General features: G+C 40.0%; 1 protein-coding gene across 3 annotated transcripts in view; it reads right to left on the minus strand.

The window, feature by feature from the left end:
- The window catches only part of LOC124721150, a 524040-nt gene that overhangs the window by 8677 nt on the left and 494057 nt on the right, over positions 1-21306 (minus strand). For all 3 annotated transcript variants that reach the window (XM_047245970.1, XM_047245968.1, XM_047245969.1), the window contains exon 14: positions 17522-17605. In XM_047245970.1, the coding sequence (XP_047101926.1) occupies positions 17522-17605 (84 nt within the window). The remainder of the gene's footprint in view (positions 1-17521; positions 17606-21306) is intronic.

Here is a 21306-nt window from a genome sequence, read left to right on the forward strand (position 1 = left end):
AGCTGATGACATTCACAATGTTTCAATAAAGCTTGAAGAACTCACTATCCATAATATCTATAACCCACCTAATGTAGAGTGGCCACCAAATGTTCTGCATATTGCTGTCCATCCATCAGCATATGTTGGCGATTTTAACAGCCACCATGTGCAGTGGAAGTATGCACTCAACCACTGTGATAATGCACTTGTCGATTAGGCTGAAAACAACAGTCTTTACCTAGTTTTTGATGCTAAGGATCTGGAGACATTTAGGCCAGCTACATGATAGAGAGGCTATAACCCCGACCTCCATTTTTGTCTCCCATGATCATAAAGACCAAATAATTCCTACATCAAGAATAGTCTTGTCAGACTTCCCACATAGCCATCACGTATCTGTTATTCTCAATACTGACTTATCCATCCCACTGGTTAAGTCAGTGCCATGACCTAGATGGAATTTTAGAAAGGGAAATTGACAGTATTTTTAGGATCACCTGGAAAAATATATTCTTCTCATTCCACCAGAACCCCAGAGCTACAGCTGTTTTGGTGCAGCTGTTCTTTCATCTACTAAGAAACATATTCCCCATGGTTATAGCAGAGAATATATGCCAGGGTGGGATGAGAGGGGTGAACACCTATATGAATAATTTAACAAATGTGGAGACAGTGACATTGCACATGAGCTACTTCATAGTCTTGATAATGCCAGCAAAGTGCACTATTCTGAGACAGTACAAAAGCTGAATTTCAAACACTGAAGTGGGAAGGCTTGGTCTGTAAATTGGGTGGTGCCTTTAATAAATCTGATCAGATGCCTGGTATTTCAGCCAGTCATATTGCTAACCATATAGTAAAAATGTCCATACCACCAAGGGATAAACAGCATACACCCAGAGTAAAAAGAGCTAACAAATGTAAAAGCTCTGCCTCCAAGTAATTCAAAATTCCCTTCACCATTCATCCTAGATGAAATAGAGGTACGTTTAGCAGAGGTTAAAAGTGGTAATGCTTCATGGTGTGATAATATTAATATGGAATTTTTATGCCATCTTGGGGAAAATAACAAACACCGGCTGACTTGTTTCTTCTCTATTATTTTGAACAGAGGAACACTTCACTTCACAAGAAACTGAAATATGCAAAAATTGTGGCAATATTAAAACCTAAAAAAATCACTTGATCTGACACAGAACTTTCAGTCAATTTCTCTGCTTAGTTGCATGTATAAGCTCTTGGAGAGACTTATCACAAAATTAGTGAGTGCATTTTAGAACACATTCCAATAGGACAAGAGGGATTTTGGCCTCAGAAAAGCTGCAATGACCAGGTAATAGCTCTGACAACTTTCACAGAGACTAGTTTCCAGGAGAAACTAGAAACAACTGAGGCGTTTATCGACCTTACGGCAGCATAACACTGTCTGGAGGGAAGGGATGTTTCACAAATTACTGAAAATAATTAAATGGCAAACAACAGCATCTATTATTGGTGACATAATAAGTAAGCGATATTTTCAAGTTTGCTCGGGTGAAAATCGCAGCTCAATAAGGAAATTAAATAACGGACTTCCACAGGGCTCAGTTCTCACGCTTCTTCTGTTCAGCCTTTACATTTCTGACTTTCCAAGAACATCTTCAAGGAAATTCTCATACTCAGAAAATATCGCCCTGGCTTGTCAATCAAGAGAGCTTGGTCAGTCAGTGGCAATACTAACAGAAGACTTAGGGGCCCTTAACTCATACTTCAAGAAATGGAGACTGAAGCCCAGTACCAGTACAAGCAAGATTCGAGTGTTTCACCTTAACAAACAAACAAACAAACAAACCAAACAAACAAACAAACACTGAGCTCAAGGTGAAATTTGGTTGCCATATTCTCCATCACAACAAGTACCCCAAGTGTCTTAGCAATCTTCGCATCACACTTGGATGGACTATCTTATAAAAAACATCTAGGAAACACTTCAGCCAAGATAAAAACTAACAACATCATTCACAGGCTGTGTGACATAGCTGGTGCTGCTTCAATGGAGACTTTGCATACATCGGCTCTTGCACCGTATTCTTCGACCACAGAGTATCACACTTCAGTGTGGGGTAATAGCTGCCATACCAGCCCCATCAATGCGCAGCTCAACAACAAGATGCACATGATTACTGGTACAATCAGACCAGCTCCTGTCTACTGGCTTCCCCTGCTAAGCAATACCTACCCACCACAGATTCACAGAACTGAGACTATGTAGAGATTATCATAATCTAAAAGAGAATAAAGAACTTCCCATTTATCATGATGTACTTGTCTTATGAAGAAACGGGCTTCACTGAAGACGCCTGCCACTACCATACACTGAACAGCTGCTACAAGTAATACTGAAGGAAGAGATCTCTGGAACAAGAAGAACTGCCAACACATTGGAAATTGTGGGTCAAATTAAACAGAATCCACACTGGATGTTGTTGGTGCTCTGACTCACTCTATAAATGGGGTATTTGAGAGACTTCGAGTTGTAACAGTGGTGCACTGAAACAATCCATCAGACACACAAGAACAGAATGCATCCTACAATACTATACGGACACATGGAACGATGTTATGAATGCCAATGTCACAACATTGGGATGGGTTAAGAACCAAGATGCTATTTTTTTGACTGTTTTGTTTTATGAAATGAGATTCATTACATATTATAAATGTCCTGTATGTGTGTGTGTCATAGAAATGATGATGACCTATGTTTGACCACATAACATTCATCTCTTGCAATGACAAAGATCTGTCACATCGGCACTTACATTTTTAACAATTTAGCATGTTTATTACAATACCACATGATATGAACAATTTATATTTTTAACGTATGTGACAGATGTGATGTAGTATTGAATATTGTATGATTTCCATTTAGGCAGATTGACAAATAAAATAAAAATTATTTAGAAGAATGTGAATTAACAACATTTTGTTTTACATTCTTACATATTCAAGATATTAACATCGTGTGCAACTCAAAATACTCATTGAAATTTACTGTTTCTGTAGAAAAACAGAGAGAGAGAGAGAGAGAGAGAGAGAGAGAGAGAGAGAGAGAGAGAGAGAGAGAGAGAGAGAGACTCCCTTCATCAGAAACAATCATAAATTTAAGGACATAGACATTCATAAATTTTTCCTAGAACAGCATATGGAAGCATGTGCAACAAAAGTAGAATTCCATAAAAAATACTTCATAATACTATGTGTATATGGATCACATGCAGGTAACTTTAATCTGTTCATAAACCATCTTGAAGTTGTACTGGCCCATTTAGCAACCAAAAACAAAGAAATAGTGGTTGCTGACGACTTCAATGTACATTTCCTTAAAGACTCTCCCAATAAGAACTGATCTGAGTTAGTAACATGATCATTCAACTTAATTCCCACTGTGAAGTTTCCAACTGTGGTAGTCAGTTGTTCACAAACAGCCATTGATAATATATTTATAGAAAAGTCCAATGAACAAAATTATATTACAAAACCAATACTCAATGGCATCTCAGTCCTTTGACATGCAGTTCGTTCTGTTAATACTGAATAGCATATAAAATCTGTTAAATATGAACTCAAGGGGGTAATAAATAAGCCAAAAATTGATTATTTTAGTGCACTCCACAGAGACGTTCACTGGAGTGATGTTTACAGTGCTCAAGGCATGAATGAAAAATATAACACTTTTGCTAATGACGTGCTTACCTTATTTGAACACTGTTTTCACCCAAAACTAACCAAGATTAGAGCAAAGTCTAGAAGAAGCCATGGATTACTCAAGGAATAGAGGTATCTTGTAAAACAAAAAGAATACTGCATCTGTCAATCCGAAACAGTTCGGAAGTTGACACTATAGCACATTACAAGAAATACTGCAAAATATTAAAGACTGCAATATGGACATCATAGCAAATATATTACAAGGAAAAGATAGTCATATCAGATAACAAAATAAAGATAATATGGGATATAGTGAAGGAGGAGACCAGTAGAACCAGGCATGAAAACAGGCAAATAGCATTAAGAGTAAATGATACATAGGTGACAGATGTGTATAGTGTTGCAGAACTTTTTTAACAAACATTTTATAACTGTTACTGAAAAGATGGTGGTTGTCAGATTCTGTAGATGCTACCATGGGATACCTCAGACCACACATTTCAAGAAACTTGCATAATATGAATTTGACCCTTATTACCCCAGCAGAAGTAATTTCCATCATAAAATCTTTAAAATCAAAAACATCCAGTGGGTATGATGAAGTATCAACAAAGTTAATTAAAGAATGTGGTTCTGAGTTAAGTAACATATTAAGCTATCTGTGTAACCAGTCATTTATCAGTGGAATATTTCCTGAATGGTTGAAATATGCTGAAGTTAAGCCACTGTTTAAGACGGGAGATAAAGAAATAGCGTCAAATTTCCATCCAATTTTACTTTTGCCAGCATTCTCAAAAATTTTAGTAAAGGCAATGTACAGTCGGCTTTACAGCCATCTCATCACAAACAACATACTGTCAAAGACGCAGTTCGGATTTCTAAAGGGTTCTCACACTGAGAAGGTCATCCACACTGAGAAGGTCATCCACACTGAGAAGGTCATCCACACTGAGAAGGTCATCCACACTGAGAAGGTCATCCACACTGAGAAGGTCATCCACACTGAGAAGGTCATCCACACTGAGAAGGTCATCCACACTGAGAAGGTCATCCACACTGAGAAGGTCATCCACACTGAGAAGGTCATCCACACTGAGAAGGTCATCCACACTGAGAAGGTCATCCACACTGAGAAGGTCATCCACACTGAGAAGGTCATCCACACTGAGAAGGTCATCCACACTGAGAAGGTCATCCACACTGAGAAGGTCATCCACACTGAGAAGGTCATCCACACTGAGAAGGTCATCCACACTGAGAAGGTCATCCACACTGAGAAGGTCATCCACACTGAGAAGGTCATCCACACTGAGAAGGTCATCCACACTGAGAAGGTCATCCACACTGAGAAGGTCATCCACACTGAGAAGGTCATCCACACTGAGAAGGTCATCCACACTTACAGTGAAAATGTGCTTAATTCATCAGACAAAAAATTGCAGGCAACTGGTATATTTTGTGATCTGTCGAAGGCATTTGACTGTGTAAATCACAATATCCTTTTGAGTAAATTAGAATATTATGGTGTAACAGGAAATGCTGCAAAATTGTTCAAATCTTATATCTCTGGCAAGAAACAAAGTGTGTTATTAGGAAAGAGACCTGTAGTAAGCTATCAGACATCATCCAACTGGGAATTGATTGCATGTGGGGGCCCCACAAGGTTCCATCTTAGGGCCCCTAATTTTCCTTGTGTATATCAATGACCTTTCATCAGTAACATTACCAGGTACCAAGTTTGTTTTGTTTGCTGATGGAACAAACATTGCAATAAACAGCAAATCAAATGTAGTCTTAGAAAGATTGGCTAATAAAATATTTGTGGACATTAATAATTGGTTCCTAGCCAATTCTTTGTCACTAAACTTTGAGAAAAAGCAGTGCATGCAGTTCAGAACTTTTAAGTAGTGTCCCATGAGTATATGCCTAACATAGGATGACAAGCAAATAGAAAATGTGGACAGAGTTAAATTCTTGGTATTACAGCTTGATAATAAATTTAACTGGGAGCAGCACACCACAGCACTGCTAAAGCATCTTAACGAATCTCTATTTGCAAAGCGAATTCTGTCCGACATAGGGGATATAAAAATGAAAAAGCTGGCATATTATGCTTACTTTCACTCCATAATGTCATATGGGATTATTGACTTATACGTGGTGTGAACTCGAGAACATCCTGCAGAGGCCTATTTAGGGAACTAGGGATACCACCTACTGCTTCCCAATATATTTATTCCTTAATGAAATTTTTCATTAAAACTATATCACTTTCTCAAACCAACAGCTCAGTTCATGGAATCAGTACAAGAAATAAGAATAATCTTTACAAGGATTTAAGGTCACTTACTCTTGTTCAAAAAGGTGTGCATTATTCAGCAACACACATTTTCGATAACTTTCCAACAGCCATAAAAAGCTTAACAACCAATGAAATTCAGTTTGAGAGAAGTCTGAAGGATTTATTGGTGGCCTTCTACTCCACTAATAAAAAACATTTTTTAAATGTTAAATTCAGTGTATCATTGCTACTCACTGTAAAGATGACATCTTGAGTTGCAGATAGGCACAACAGAAAGAACACATTAGCTTTCAGCCAATGTCTTTGTCAAGACTGCCATCACTGGCAGCTCTCAGACCAGAATGCAACTTAGAACAGAAGCAGCAGTCTGGGGGGAAGGAGGGGGGGGAAGGAGGGGGGGGAAGGAGGGGGGGGAAGGAGGGGGGGGAAGGAGGGGGGGGAAGGAGGGGGGGAAGGAGGGGGGGGGAAGGAGGGGGGGAAGGAGGGGGGGAAGGAGGGGGGGGAAGGAGGGGGGGGAAGGAGGGGGGGGAAGGAGGGGGGGGAAGGAGGGGGGGAAGGAGGGGGGGAAGGAGGGGGGGAAGGAGGGGGGGAAGGAGGGGGGGAAGGAGGGGGGGAAGGAGGGGGGGAAGGAGGGGGGGAAGGAGGGGGGAAGGAGGGGGGAAGGAGGGGGGGAAGGAGGGGGGGAAGGAGGGGGGGAAGGAGGGGGGAAGGAGGGGGGAAGGAGGGGGGGAAGGAGGGGGGGAAGGAGGGGGGGAAGGAGGGGGGAAGGAGGGGGGGAAGGAGGGGGAGTGAAGGAAGGGAAAGACAAGCAGGAGCATTGGCACAGGGCGGCACACAAAGAAGATGGGAGACGAGAATAGGGGGGGGGGAGGGGGAGGTGAGAGAACAGAGGAAGTTGAAATCATTGAATGGAGGCGTGGGGACAGCAGGTTACCATAAGTTAAGGCTGGGATTATTTCAGGGGTGGAGAATGTGTTTTGAGGATATCAACCATCTGTCCAGGTCAGAAAAGCTGGTGATGGAGGGAAAGATCCAGATGGATCAGGCAGTGAATCAGTCCCTGAAATCAAGCACGTTATGTTCAGCTGCATGTTGTGCCACAGGGTATCCTACTTTGCTCTTGCCCACTGTTTGACTATGCTCATTTGTCCTGATGGACAGCTGGTTGGTAGTCATACCAATATTAAAAGCTGTGCAATGCTTGCAACAAAGCTGGTAATTGTCATAGCTGCTTCCAAAGGTGGCTCAGCCTCTGATGGGATAGCACAAGCCAGTGACAGGACTGGAATAGGAAGTGCTGGGATTGTGGATTGGGCAGGACTTACACCCGAGTCTTCCACAGAAATATGAAACTTGTGCCAAGGGGTTGGGATTTGCAGTGTATAGGAGTGGACTAGGATGTTGTGGAGGTTATGTGAGCAATGGACCACCACTTTGGAAGGGGTGGAAAGGATCTAGGTCAGGATGTCCCTCAATTCAGGGCTTGATGATGGGTTACCAAATTTCCAATGAAGGATGTGGTTCAGTTGTTCCAGTTTAGGGTGATTAAGGGGGGGTACTCCTTTGTAACTGGTTCTTGGGTGTGGGAGGAGGATTGGGGGGTGTGAGTGGACATAGCACGGGAGATCTGCTTGCAGACAAGGTGTGAGGGATAGTGGCTTTCTCTAAAAGGGCTTGGTGACACCCTCAGCATACTGTAAATGAGAGTTTTTGTTACTACAGATATGCTACATGGGAGGAATTTTTTGATGTGGAAGGGATGACAGCTGTCGAGTCTAGAATGCAGCTCCTGTTGATTGTTGGTGGGTTTAACGTCAACAAAGGTGTGGATGGAACCATGACAGAGGAGCAGGTCAATGTCCAGGAAGGTGGCATGCTGGGTTGAGGAGGACCACGTGAAGTGGATGGGAGAGAAGGTTCAAATGGCTCTGAGCACTATAGGACTTAACATCTGAGGTCATCAGTCCCCTAGAACTTAGAACTACTTAAACCTAACTAACCTAAGGACATCACACACATCCATGCCCAAGGCAGGATTCGAACCTGTGACCGTACCGGTCACGCGGGAGAGAAAAGTATTGAGATTCTGAAGGAATGAAAATAGGATGTCTTGGCCCTGAATCCACACCAAGAAGATGTCATCAATTAACCTAAACCAGATTATGGGTTTGGCATTTTGGGAGGATGAGAAGGTCTGTTCTAGATGGCCCATAAACAGGTTGGCATAGGAGGGTGCCACGCGAGTGCACATGGCTGTGCTGCAGATTTGTTTGTATACCTTCCCTGCGAAGGAGAAGTAGTTGCGAGTTAGGATAAAATTAGAAGGACATTTGGACAGGTAATGTTCAGTAGCAGTAAAACCAAGGGCATGAAAGATGTTGGTATATAGGGAAGTGGTGTCAACATTAATGAGTAGGTATCCAAGCCTTAAAGGCTTGGGTCTGGTGGAAAGTGGGTGAAGGAAGTGGTTGGTATCTTTGATGTGAGAGGCTAGATTATGGGCAATTGGTTGGAGGTGATGGTAAATGAGAGTGAAAATTCTTTCAGTGGGGCACAATAACCAGCTACAATGGGGCATCCAGGATAGTTAGGTTTGTGGATTTTGGGGAGCATGTAGAAGATGGGTGTGCAGGATATCATAAGAGTGAGGAAGGAAATGGATGCACAGGAGAGGTTCTGGGAAGAGCCTGAGGGTTTAAGCAGGGACTGGAGCTTATTCTAGACTTCTGGATTGGCTCACTTTGGTACAGTTTATAGGCGGAGGCGTCAGATAGTTGGCAGAGTCACCCAATTCCAAACAGCAGTCGTGGAACCTTCATCTGCAGGTAGGACGGTTAGGCCAGGATTTGTTTTTACATTGTGTATCACTTTCCTTTCTTCTGCTGAAATGTTGGTGGTGTGAGAAAGTGACCTGTGTAAGGACAGTGAGGCCACATTGGAGTTAAGGAATTCCTGGACGGTGACCAGGGGGTAGTTAGTTGGAAGAGAGGAATGGTCACGGTTGGATGGTGATATGAACTGGGAGAGGCAGGGTTTAATGTTGGGATTAGGTTGGCCTTGGTTGGAGGGATTAGTAGCAAGAAAGTGTTTCCATTGCAGGGGCTGGGAGAAGGAGGGTATGCCTTTGACATTGGCACCAACATGGCGCCCTCCTATGCCAACCTGTTTATGGGCCATTTAGAGGAAACATTTCTTGTCCCCAAAAAAGCCAAACTCTTAGACTGGTTCAGGGTCATTGGTGATATCTTCATGATTTGGACTCAGGGCCAAGACACTCAGTTTTGATTCCTTCACAACCTGAAAACCTTTTCTCCCATCCACTACACCTGGTCCTCCTCAAGCCAGTGTGCCACCTTCTTACAATCCACAAATGCATCTCCCATGCCATTTCCATTAACAACCCCAAATCCTCCCACCAACCCCAACAACCAGCTACAAAAGAGTACCCCCTTTGTCACCCATTACCACCCAAGACTGGAACAAATGGATGACATCCTTCATCAAGACTTTGATTACATATCATGATTCTCTGAAATGAGGGACATCCTATCCAAGGTCCTTCCCACTGCCCCTAAAGTGGTGTCCTGTTACCCACCTAACCACCACAACATCCTAGTCCATCCCTACACCACTTCCAATCCTCCCTGTGGAAAACCCAGGTGCAAGACCTACCCAATCCACAAAAACCCACCACTTCCTAATACAATCCTTTCACAGGCTTATCCTACCACATCAGAGGCTGGGCCATGTGTGAAAGCAGCCATTTGTGAAAGCAGCCCTGTCAAATACCAGCTGTGCTGCAATCATTGCACAGAATTTTACAGTGGTATAACAGCCAACCAGCTGTCCATCAGGATGAACGGCCACTGCCAGACTGTGACCAAAAGCAAAGTAGCCTACCGTGTGGCACAACATGCAGCTAAACATAATGTGATTCATCTCAATGGCTGCTTCACTACTAAAACCATCTGGTTTTCCCCCTCCACCACCAGGTTTTCTATACTGTGCTGATGCGATTTATCTTACAAAATACTATGCTTAATTTCTGTCTATAATTTCATTTGGGATTATTTTTTGGGATAACTCAACAAGCCAAGCTAATGTTTTCTGGCTACAAAGATGTATAATAAGAATTATTTGTGGTGTGAACTTAAGAACATCCTGCAGAGGCCTATTTAGAGAACTAGGGATATTAACTACAGCTTCCCAATATATATAGTCCTTAATGAAATTTCCAATAGCTCAATTCATGGAATAAATATCAGAAATAAGAAATAACTTCACAAAGATTTAAAGTCACTTACTTTGGTCAAAAACTGGTGTGTGTGTGTGTGTGTGTGTGTGTGTGTGTGTGTGTGTGTGTGAGTGTGGGGGGGGGGGGGCAAGGGGGGGGGGGGGGGGAGCAGGGGGCCACATGTGCACGCATTTGCTAATAATATAAAGTAATATGAATATTAGTACAATTTGTCTTCTGTACAAACTCAGTGTAGTAACACAATCATTGTTAAGTGCCATAAAATGATTATGATATCCAGTGCTTATTACCTCTTAAATGGAAGATTGTCTAAAATATTTTGACATATTCCACATCCAAGATGACCATTCCACTTGGGATCTCTGAAAGGCACATTAGCATACTCTTCTTTGTTTTTCACTGTAAATATTTATTGTGTATTCTAGTTCTTGTGACATGTTCTACATCCTGGAGGATTTCCTCACTATGGGTCAATTGGAGTGAAAAGTAGATCCAATCTAACATAAATACATTCTCCATTACCAGACTTATCCTGGCCTATGGTACCCTACCATTTCCACACCACCAACCCAACAGTTTCCACTCCCTCCCTACTCTCGCCTCCCACCCTCTGTCAACACACCCAACCATATTTCCCCCTCCCTTCTTATCTCCTTTTTTGCTCCCCACCACAGCCTCCCAATGCTGCTCTGTTGGCATTCTAGTCTCTGTACACTACTCTTGACAGCACTTTTCTCTTCCCCCACTTGTACCCTGCTCTCTCTTCCCCTTACCCATCCCCTCTTCCTTTTCTGACAAAGGCCTTGGCCAAAAGATAACGTGTGTCTTTTCGTTGTGCCTGTCTCCAATGCAATGTGCCATCTTTATGATCTTTTTCTTATTATGTTGATATTTAAAATATATAGATATAAGAAATTACAAAGTAACATTTTCAAAAGTAGTATACAATGATAGTAAATGGTCTACATTTTTGGGTGCATGTATAGGTGACAGTTTCATCAAGGAAGAACACATTCTGCATCTTATTAAGCAATTACGCTAAGTTCAGTGCGCACATACTTTCACTCTAAGTCCAAGAATAAGCACATCAGAAATTTATCTGACCATTTTCTTTCAGTAATGTAATATAATAATAATCTGGGAAACTCATTTCTTTGCAAATTTTCAGCTGCTCTTAGTGTGTACACATGCTTCTGTGAAAGTTGGTATGGACAATTTTCTAACAATTTTTAATTCATATTATTATTATTATTATTATTATTATTATTATTATTATTATTATTATTAATATTTATTCACCTTTAAACATTTTACATGTAATCAGTGTCATCTAATAAAAGTTAGTGATACAGTGTATACAAATTGCCGGCATAATATTATATTTCTAATTTTGTAATATATACTCCTTTCATAAAATGTACCATCAAAATTCAATATCATTTATTGCACTCTCTTGAAATTCTTGAACTGTATAAAATACTTTACTTTTTATCCATTTTGCTACTTTTACTTTAAATTTATCCATGGGCATAGAATGCACACTTTTGCGTAATTTGTTAAAAAATGTGGGTGCTAGATACTAATAACTGCAGTGAATCTTCGCCAGTCTGGCAAACGGGATGTCAATTGTATGTCCATTTCCATTGTGAATGCATTGCCATCCTAAGGTCAAAGTTATTTGAATTTTCTTTGGCATGTATCTGGCAACTATAAATATACAAGCCAGGGACTGCCATTATATTTAATTCTTTAAAATGCTGCCTGCACGAGTCTCTGGGTGGTAGTCCTACAAGGCACCTGATTGCCTTTTTCTTTTTTTTTTCCATTTAAACACAGTCTTTGAAATTGGGCAGTTTCCTCATAGTATAATCCCATAAGTGAGATGAGAGTGGAAGGCAAAGTATGCATATAGTAGGAGTGTTCTACTAACAGAGCCTTGCAGTTTATGTAACAAGAAGATTACACGTGAGAGTTTTTTGCATAGCATACCTGTGTGAGATTCCCAGTTAAGTTTTTGGTCGACATGGAACCCTAGTAGTTTTACAGACTGAGTATGAATGTGTCATTGGCTTTGCATTTTGATGTCTTTTTTGAGACCTGTTTACTGGCTAGTTTGTACATATTTTTATCTGCTTAACTATGGTGAGACCTGTCATGATGCATGAGCATAACTGTTCTTAACTTGTTTAATTTTGGTGTGTACCATTCTTTCATTCTGTTGGTTTTGTGGAGGTGTTACTCTTGTGGATTCTTTCGTACTGTTTATTGCAGGTTTTTTCAAATATTTTAACTACTACATCTAGGAATTTAATGGTTGACTCATTAGCTTTCGTAACTTCTGTGATTACTTCATCCCAGTCTATTTGTTTTAACCGGGATTTTAAATAGAAGAGCTCTTTTCATTTACTCTTCTATTGTTCTACCTGGCTCATCTGAATAGCTTCCTATTTTATGATGTAGTGGAAGTTTTAAGCCAAAGCCCATCATGATCTTAATTGCCCAATTTAATTATGTTGCTCTCACTTTCATTTATTTGAAAATTACTGATTATGTTGTCCAGACACGCATTGTCTCATGGGCGTATAGTTTATGCAGCAAAAGTTAAGTGTTCTTAATGTGTTAATTCTAATGTCTATATTTATATCACTGAATATGAAAACTCTGCACTTTTTCCTTCTTAAGGAGGAATACTTTAAGTTTTTCAAGACTCTGTACAAACAAGTCCTCATTTTGGTCAGGGGTGCGATACACAGTTACAACTAATATACCAATACTTGGAAACAATACAGCTGCATGTTTCAAAATGTGTTTCAGTACAGAAACTACTTATATCTATAGCTTCACATATTAATTTCAGTCTCTTACAAATATATATGGCTATACCACCATGCTTCATGTTAATTCTACAGTACCCTGTAGCTAGTTCATAACCATTATGTTAACAATAGCTTGTGAACTGTTCCCAAACACTATGATGTGCCTTGCAACTGTTCCATGGAACATTGTCCGATCAACCCAGAAAAGTAGTTCAGAGATTACTCCTTTAAGGGATATATGCCTCGTGATGGCCAGCATTAAACTTATCCTCATGTTGGACTGACAGCATGCTCTGTGAAGAACTGTGGGTGAGTTGGTTAATTAGTTGGTTTCACATTCCTTGGATCATTTTTACAGTTAATCTTAATAGTTTGGAATGTATCATTTTAGATCATCCACATTACACATTCTTATGTAAATATGGCTACAAGCTGATCATCTACAAGTTTTGATTTTAATATAGTGTGAATTAGGAATTCCTATGAACTACCTTTTACGGATTTTAAAATCTATGGACTAAAAAGAGTTGTCAAGGAGAAATTTTTTCAGTTGAGATGAAGTTAAATTTGGGAACAGACATCTCACAGAATTTGGTAAGTGATCAAAAATTTCGGTGCAGAGTAGTGCACCACATTTTTGTGCTAAAGACAACCTTAGCATGGAACAACGAATGTCTTTTTTCCTTCTGGCATTCTAACTACGTACACCGCTGTTCCTTTTTAACTGTAGTGGGTTACTTACAACAAACTTCACAAGGGGATAAATATATTGTTAAGCAATTGTCAAAATGCCAAACTTCTTGAACAGACATCTATAAGATAATCATGGGTGAGCACCTGCCACAATTTGCAATGATTTGAAGTGAAATATGGTTGAACTACATTATTTTGCAACATCTAAAATGTGTTTCTTCCAATTTAAATTCTTATCAGTATGTACATCTAGTTATTTTGATATTTCTACCAAATTTATTATTTCCTCACCATGTTTTAATGTTATCATTTGTGTAGTACCTACAGATGTGTAGAACTTAATGTGTTTGATCTTTTTGAAATTGAGAGACACATTATGCAGAAAACCACTCAATAATACTTTTCTCAACATTACTTATCCTTTCTTCTGTTGCTGTATGTATGTGTGTATGTAGATTACAATACTAATATCATCCGCAAAAAGAACTATTCTGCTTATTGTATATTAGATGGAAGGTTGTTTACATGTATCAGAAACAACAGTGTCCTAACACTGAGTCTTGTGGAATCCGGTAAGTGATTTTACCCAGTTAGAAGATTTTCCCCTAATTACATTGGGTGAATTATTTGCATTCCTTTGATTAGACATGACATTATCTGTTACTTGGCCATCAATTCCACAAAATCTCACTTTTCCTAGGAGAATATTGCAGCTCACACAGTCAAATGCTATAGATAGGCCACAGAAAATGCCAACCAGCTAGGTTTGTAAAATTTGGTGAGTTAATAATTAAATGGCATTCACAGTTCAGCAACTCTTCTGAAATTCAAACCATGATTTTTCTGAGGTTATCATTCTCACTCTCCTACTCGAGCCCCAAACTTAACTTATTTTTTACCTATTGACCATAGTAATGTAGTAGTAAGATAAAATGAACAGTTATCTCTTCAGTTTTGACTGCAAGATGTGTCTGAGATACACTGGATACGAACAAAAGCAGCGTATTGATCACAGTACAAAACTCTAGTCAAGAATGACAATTCTTCAGGTATGCCATATACAGCAGAAGCCAGTCATTGATGATTGGATCCCACATATCTACCAAATCACACATTGCTGATTGCTACATTTTATCTGCTATTCCACATACTTCCAAACATTTTGAGGGGATTAAGATCAGGAGATTTAGTAGGTGATAGGATACCTTAGTGTATGTTGTGTAGCTATATGTCCTTGTCCACATTTACAGTAGTGTCAGCGAGTTGCTCCAAGTAATAGTACAAAAAGCATCACAGAACCACCTCTGGCCTGGTGCCAAAAAGCTAACCTTTTATTATTTGTATTTACTGTTTAAATATTAAGATACTGATCCAATCATGCTGACAGCATTACTTGCACAGAGAACTTGTTAATACTAATTTCAATATCACTCAAATCATCAGGAAAAATTTTAATTACTGTCAGTGCTTACTAACAAGAGGGACGGACCAGTCATAAGCGTGCTCTTAGAGAGCAAGTGCCAAACTGCTAAGATGGCTCATAGTAGTCTCCGTACATTTTTGGAGAAGGCAATACGTGAATCCGTATGTAAAATATGATATTGTGTTAAGATGGAATAATTTGTTAGAGTTACCCCAGATGATAGTCTTGTGACAGTTTGTGTTAATCTTCTGTGGAGACTTTTACTGTGTCTTTTGCAGTGCTCTAGAAATGATCATCATCTGGAAACTTTGTCATGAATAATGACAGAAACTCTCAGAATCTTTTCCTTGGTTTTTTACTTTTATAAATAGCTATAAAATCCAGTGGCATGCCAATTCTCTGTAATTTCGAATTTAGTAGCACCTAAGTCTTTCCCATTTTCTACTTTGTTGGGCATTGTTTAGTGCATACAGGTCAGAGCTTGTGGCCAACAGTTACATATTTACAATATGAGAACTGAACAAGTTACCTCCAGTTATGCTAAGGATAGCGAGCAGGGGCACTATTTACTGAAATCCATCATGTTTGCTAATCCTGGCACATGTTTTTCCATGGGAAGTGATATTAAGGAACCCACTGTGTAGCATTTGAGGGTAACAGCTTGCACATTTTGGGAATTATACTTAACATACTCTCACGAATACTTCACAAACTCATTGAGTTATTGGTGCACTCTACATGAGGCACCATTTGAAAAGAGGCACTGAAACGGAAAAGAACAGAGAGAAGGCCAAAATACTAAATTCGGTCATCTAAAACAGTTTCATCACCTGATATTGTAACATAGTCCCTCCTTTCAATCATTGTATGAATGTCGATAAAACAGATTTTGAGATAACTGATCATGGGAAAGAATAGCACCTACAATCGCTTGATAGTGGAGAGACCTAGGGACCAGATGAGATACTTATAAGATTCTACGAAGATTATGCAACACAACCTATTCCCCTGTAGCAGCAGTTTATTGTAGATCAGTGGAGCAATGAAGAGTACTCAGCGAATGGAAAACACACAGGTCATTCCAGGTTTCAAGAAGGGCCGTAGGACAGATGCACACAATTATACACCTACATTGTTAACGTCAGTCTGTTTTAGAACTTTGAAACATGTTTTATGTTTAAGAATCATGATTTTTGGATAGCAAAAATCTCCTCTATTAAAATCAACACCGATCTTGTGAAACTCAACTTGCTCTGTTCCTCCACGAGATCCGTACTGTGCATACAACAGCACTCACGTGGATGCTGTGTTCCTTTACTTCAAGAAGGCATTCGACACTGTCCTACACTGCCATTTAGTGAAAAAATTATGGTCTAAACAAGAACTGGATTAGATTTGTGACTGGATTGAAGACAGGCAGAACTGAACACATCACTCTTAATAGAACAAAATCAACAAATGTAAAGGTAATTTCCAGAGTACCCCAAGGAAGTGTTATAGGACCATTACTGTTTACGTTCTATATGAAGGATCTTAGAGTAGCATGGAGAGCTGCATCAAACCAGTCTCAGGACTGAAGACCACAACAACAACAACAACAACAACAACAATGAAGGATCTAATGGAAAGTGTTGGTTGCTCCTCAGGACTGTTCACAGATGATACAGTCGTGTGTGTATGAAAGTATCAATGCCACATGACAGTATCCATTTGCAGAATGACTTTCAGAGGACTGATGAATGGTACAGGCTGACAGTTAAACATGAACGTAAATAAATTAACATATTGTGTATTCATAGGGAAAGAAAGTCACTACTGCACAACTACACTACTGATGAGAAATGCTGGAAACATTACCTACTGTAAAATATCTACCGTACTTATCCAGCATGACTCAAAGTGAAATAGTCACATGAAACCAATAGCAGGGGAAGACGACACCAGATTGATAGGAAGTATCTTAAGAAAATCTAACTGATACATGAAAGAAGTGGCTTAAAAGGCACTTGTTCCACCAGTTATCAAGTGTTATTCATCAATATGGGTTCCTTACCAGTGAGGGAGAGGGACGGACATGGACACAGTGACACTGCTTCCTCTCAAAACTGATTTACACTGAACTCTGTTCACTGGATTACTATAAAATGAATAATCTATAAATAACATTTAATGTGCAAGAATGATTTTTTTCTCCCAATTCTCCATTTACAAAATATCGAAAATTATTCACTGCTATCTCCATTCTCCTTTAGTGGCATCAGTCTAGAGCATGATCGATTCCCATGCTGTGTTTAGTGTTCTAACAAATTTTAATTATCTTAATAGCTTGGAAACACAAATATACATTTAAAACTTACTTTGTCACTGCCCAGTACACAGTCATCTGCCAGATGTTGTACACACAGTACAACATTGCAGCCCAATCCAATGTAGTGAGCAGCCTGCAAGAAACTTCTAATTAACAACCCAAATTGATCTTGCTGGTATCACTACCACTACCAAGTAACAACTATTGTCTACAGTACACACACACACACACGCACACACACACACACACGCACGCGCGCGCACACGCACGCACGCACACACTTTATTAATATACTCCCTTAGAAACACGAGAAAAATGTTGTTTAGTCATTCTTACAACAAGTTTTAATGCCTTTGTCAAATGGAAACCAATTTCAATTTATATGTAACTCAATTTGATATCAATAGTCTAGAAACCAGTTCTTCACAATATGGAGAAATTACAATCAAATACAAATAAATACAAATACAAATGTTTTATTCCACCTTTGAGCATATTTACATGCAATTGGTGTCATCAGTGTTAACACAATAGTAATAATATAAACTACGACAAATGTCATTAACTACAATATAATAATCCAAGATGGATGAATACATATTTATGCAAATGTCAATAAAAACAAGAAGTTTCATAATAGATCAGTTACAAGATAAATGAACTACATAGTTGAGTGAATGACAAATAAATAAACAGATAATTAATCTTAAGTACATGAAACAGTAATAATATAGTTCCACACTGTGACATGTGTAAGGTTTGCAGTTAATTTATTGTTAATTCTCGTAAGGAAAGTCGGTCATTTGCCACATACTCTTAGAACTCTTGAGCAGAGTAAATTTCTTTAGTTCTCATCCACCTTGAAATACTTAGTTTTAAATTTATTTACTGGCTCTGTGTAGACATTTTCAGGTAATTTGTTGAAGTAGACAGGACCAAGATATTTTTAACACTTCTGTGTCTTTGCAAGCCTAGCATTGGCATATTAACCGTATGTCCACTTCTTATGTTATGGTCATGAACTGTCCTCATTAAGTCAAATTTACTCAGATTCTCTTTAATGAAGACAAGACAGTTGTAAATATACAACTGTGTGGGTATCACAGCTGAGCATTCAGACCGAATACAATAGCTTTCAGTCTCACTATCATTCTCCTGCAGTGCATTTGCTTCAGACCAAGTAGTGTACCTCTCCATTTCTGCTGCCATGCTGTGTTGCACATTTTCAAGGTTGGTATCACATGTGATGAGTGTCTTGTCATCAGCATATAGCACTGCATCACATGGTACAACTGCAGGTAAATCATTTATATAAATAATGAAAAGGAAAGGTCAAAGAACAGATCCTTGAGGTATACTCTTTACAATTGGGAGACGTTCTGATGCTTGATTATTTACCTTAACTGACTGTTTTCTACTGTCCAAGTAAGCCTGCATTAGGCATAGAGCATTCTCTCTCACTCCGTAATGGTAGAACTTTTTTATGAGAATATTGTGGGAGACTATATCAAAAGCTTTCCTGAGGTCCAACAGTGTTGCACAGATAATATCTTTATTTTCAAAACAATTGTATATTTTTGTTAACATACTCTCAACTGCTTTGACTGTAGAAAGGTTGGATCTGAAACAATACTGTGAGGAGATAAGTATATCATTATGTTCAAAATATTGACTCATCTGTTTATGCATGCAGTATTCTATTATTTTTGATACTATGGGTATAAGTGATATTGGTTGATAGTTATCTGGAGATGCTGTATCTCCTTTCTTATGTACTGGTTTAACTACAGATATTTTTAAACATTCTGGATAATTACCTTCATTTAGAATTTTGTTGATTATTTTAGTCAGTGGTGTTACAGTTTGATTTCTGATATATTAAATAATTTGAGAGACCATTGTAACCTTCTGTTCTAGAATTACTGAGCTTAGCTATCATCTTGTCAGTTAACCAAGTCCAGTGAAATTTGTCTGTCCACCTACTGCTCATTTCTGGCGGCAGTGCCTCTGCCTTACTCACATCCTCCATTATGCTGTTATCTGGTTGAGGACTGACAAAACGTGTATTTAGAATATCGGGTGGAATTTGTGTCCGATATACTTTATCATAACAGTTTATTTCTGTTTTAATAATTTCCCATGCAGCTTTGCATTTATTCACTGAGTTCAGTATATATGTATCATTTGATTTGCACTTAGCTGCCTTGATTTCAGACCTGTAAATCCTTTTCACTTTCATATATATTTTCTTGTCAGCATTATTGTGCTTGGACCTATCATGTTAGAGTAGCATTATGATTCTTATTCTACTTAGATGTGGGGTGTACCACCTTTTTATATTTTGTGTTAGGTGTAACGATTTTGCTTTGATATTTTCTTGCAGTGTTTAGGACACATGCCTCAAAATTTTCAGTTAACAGTTTTAAAATTTTTTTTGTAGATTCATTCACACTTCCAATGGTTATAATTTTATTCCATTTTATTGAATTCAGTTTACTTGTCAACTTGTTTAGCTCTTTAATTGATTAATAGGTCTCTCAATTTTTCTACAACCTGTAGAAGTTCCAGTTACTTTACTGTTAAGAGTTTGTCTGAGCCATAGTCCCTCATGATCGTAAATGGCTAGCTTGATTGTGTTGAATTCTGTTTTGTTTAAACGAAAATTACATATTATGTTATCTAGACATGCTTCCTGTCCTGTGTATTTGTCATTTACGCCACTGAAGTTATGGGGTCTTAATGTACACTCCTGGAAATGGAAAAAAGAACACATTGACACCGGTGTGTCAGACCCACCATACTTGCTCCGGACACTGCGAGAGGGCTGTACAAGCAATGATCACACGCACGGCACAGCGGACACACCAGGAACCGCGGTGTTGGCCGTCGAATGGCGCTAGCTGCGCAGCATTTGTGCACCGCCGCCGTCAGTGTCAGCCAGTTTGCCGTGGCATACGGAGCTCCATCGCAGTCTTTAACACTGGTAGCATGCCGCGACAGCGTGGACGTGAACCGTATGTGCAGTTGACGGACTTTGAGCGAGGGCGTATAGTGGGCATGCGGGAGGCCGGGTGGACGTACCGCCGAATTGCTCAACACGTGGGGCGTGAGGTCTCCACAGTACATCGATGTTGTCGACAGTGGTCGGCGGAAGGTGCACGTGCCCGTCGACCTGGGACTGGACCGCAGCGACGCACGGATGCACGCCAAGACCGTAGGATCCTACACAGTGCCGTAGGGGACCGCACCGCCACTTCCCAGCAAATTAGGGACACTGTTGCTCCTGGGGTATCGGCGAGGACTATTCGCAACCGTCTCCATGAAGCTGGGCTACGGTCCCGCACACCGTTAGGCCGTCTTCCGCTCACGCCCCAACATCGTGCAGCCCGCCTCCAGTGGTGTCGCGACAGGCGTGAATGGAGGGACGAATGGAGATGTGTCGTCTTCAGCGATGAGAGTCGCTTCTGCCTTGGTGCCAATGATGGTCGTATGCGTGTTTGGCGCCGTGCAGATGAGCGCCACAATCAGGACTGCATACGACCGAGGCACACAGGGCCAACACCCGGCATCATGGTGTGGGGAGCGATCTCCTATACTGGCCGTACACCACTGGTGATCGTCGAGGGGACACTGAATAGTGCACGGTACATCCAAACCGTCATCGAACCCATCGTTCTACCATTCCTAGACCGGCAAGGGAACTTGCTGTTCCAACAGGACAATGCACGTCCGCATGTATCCCGTGCCACCCAACGTGCTCTAGAAGGTGTAAGTCAACTACTCTGGCCAGCAAGATCTCCGGATCTGTCCCCCATTGAGCATGTTTGGGACTGG

The sequence above is a fragment of the Schistocerca piceifrons genome, chromosome X (assembly GCF_021461385.2).
Source record: "Schistocerca piceifrons isolate TAMUIC-IGC-003096 chromosome X, iqSchPice1.1, whole genome shotgun sequence".
Taxonomy (NCBI): domain Eukaryota; kingdom Metazoa; phylum Arthropoda; class Insecta; order Orthoptera; family Acrididae; genus Schistocerca; species Schistocerca piceifrons.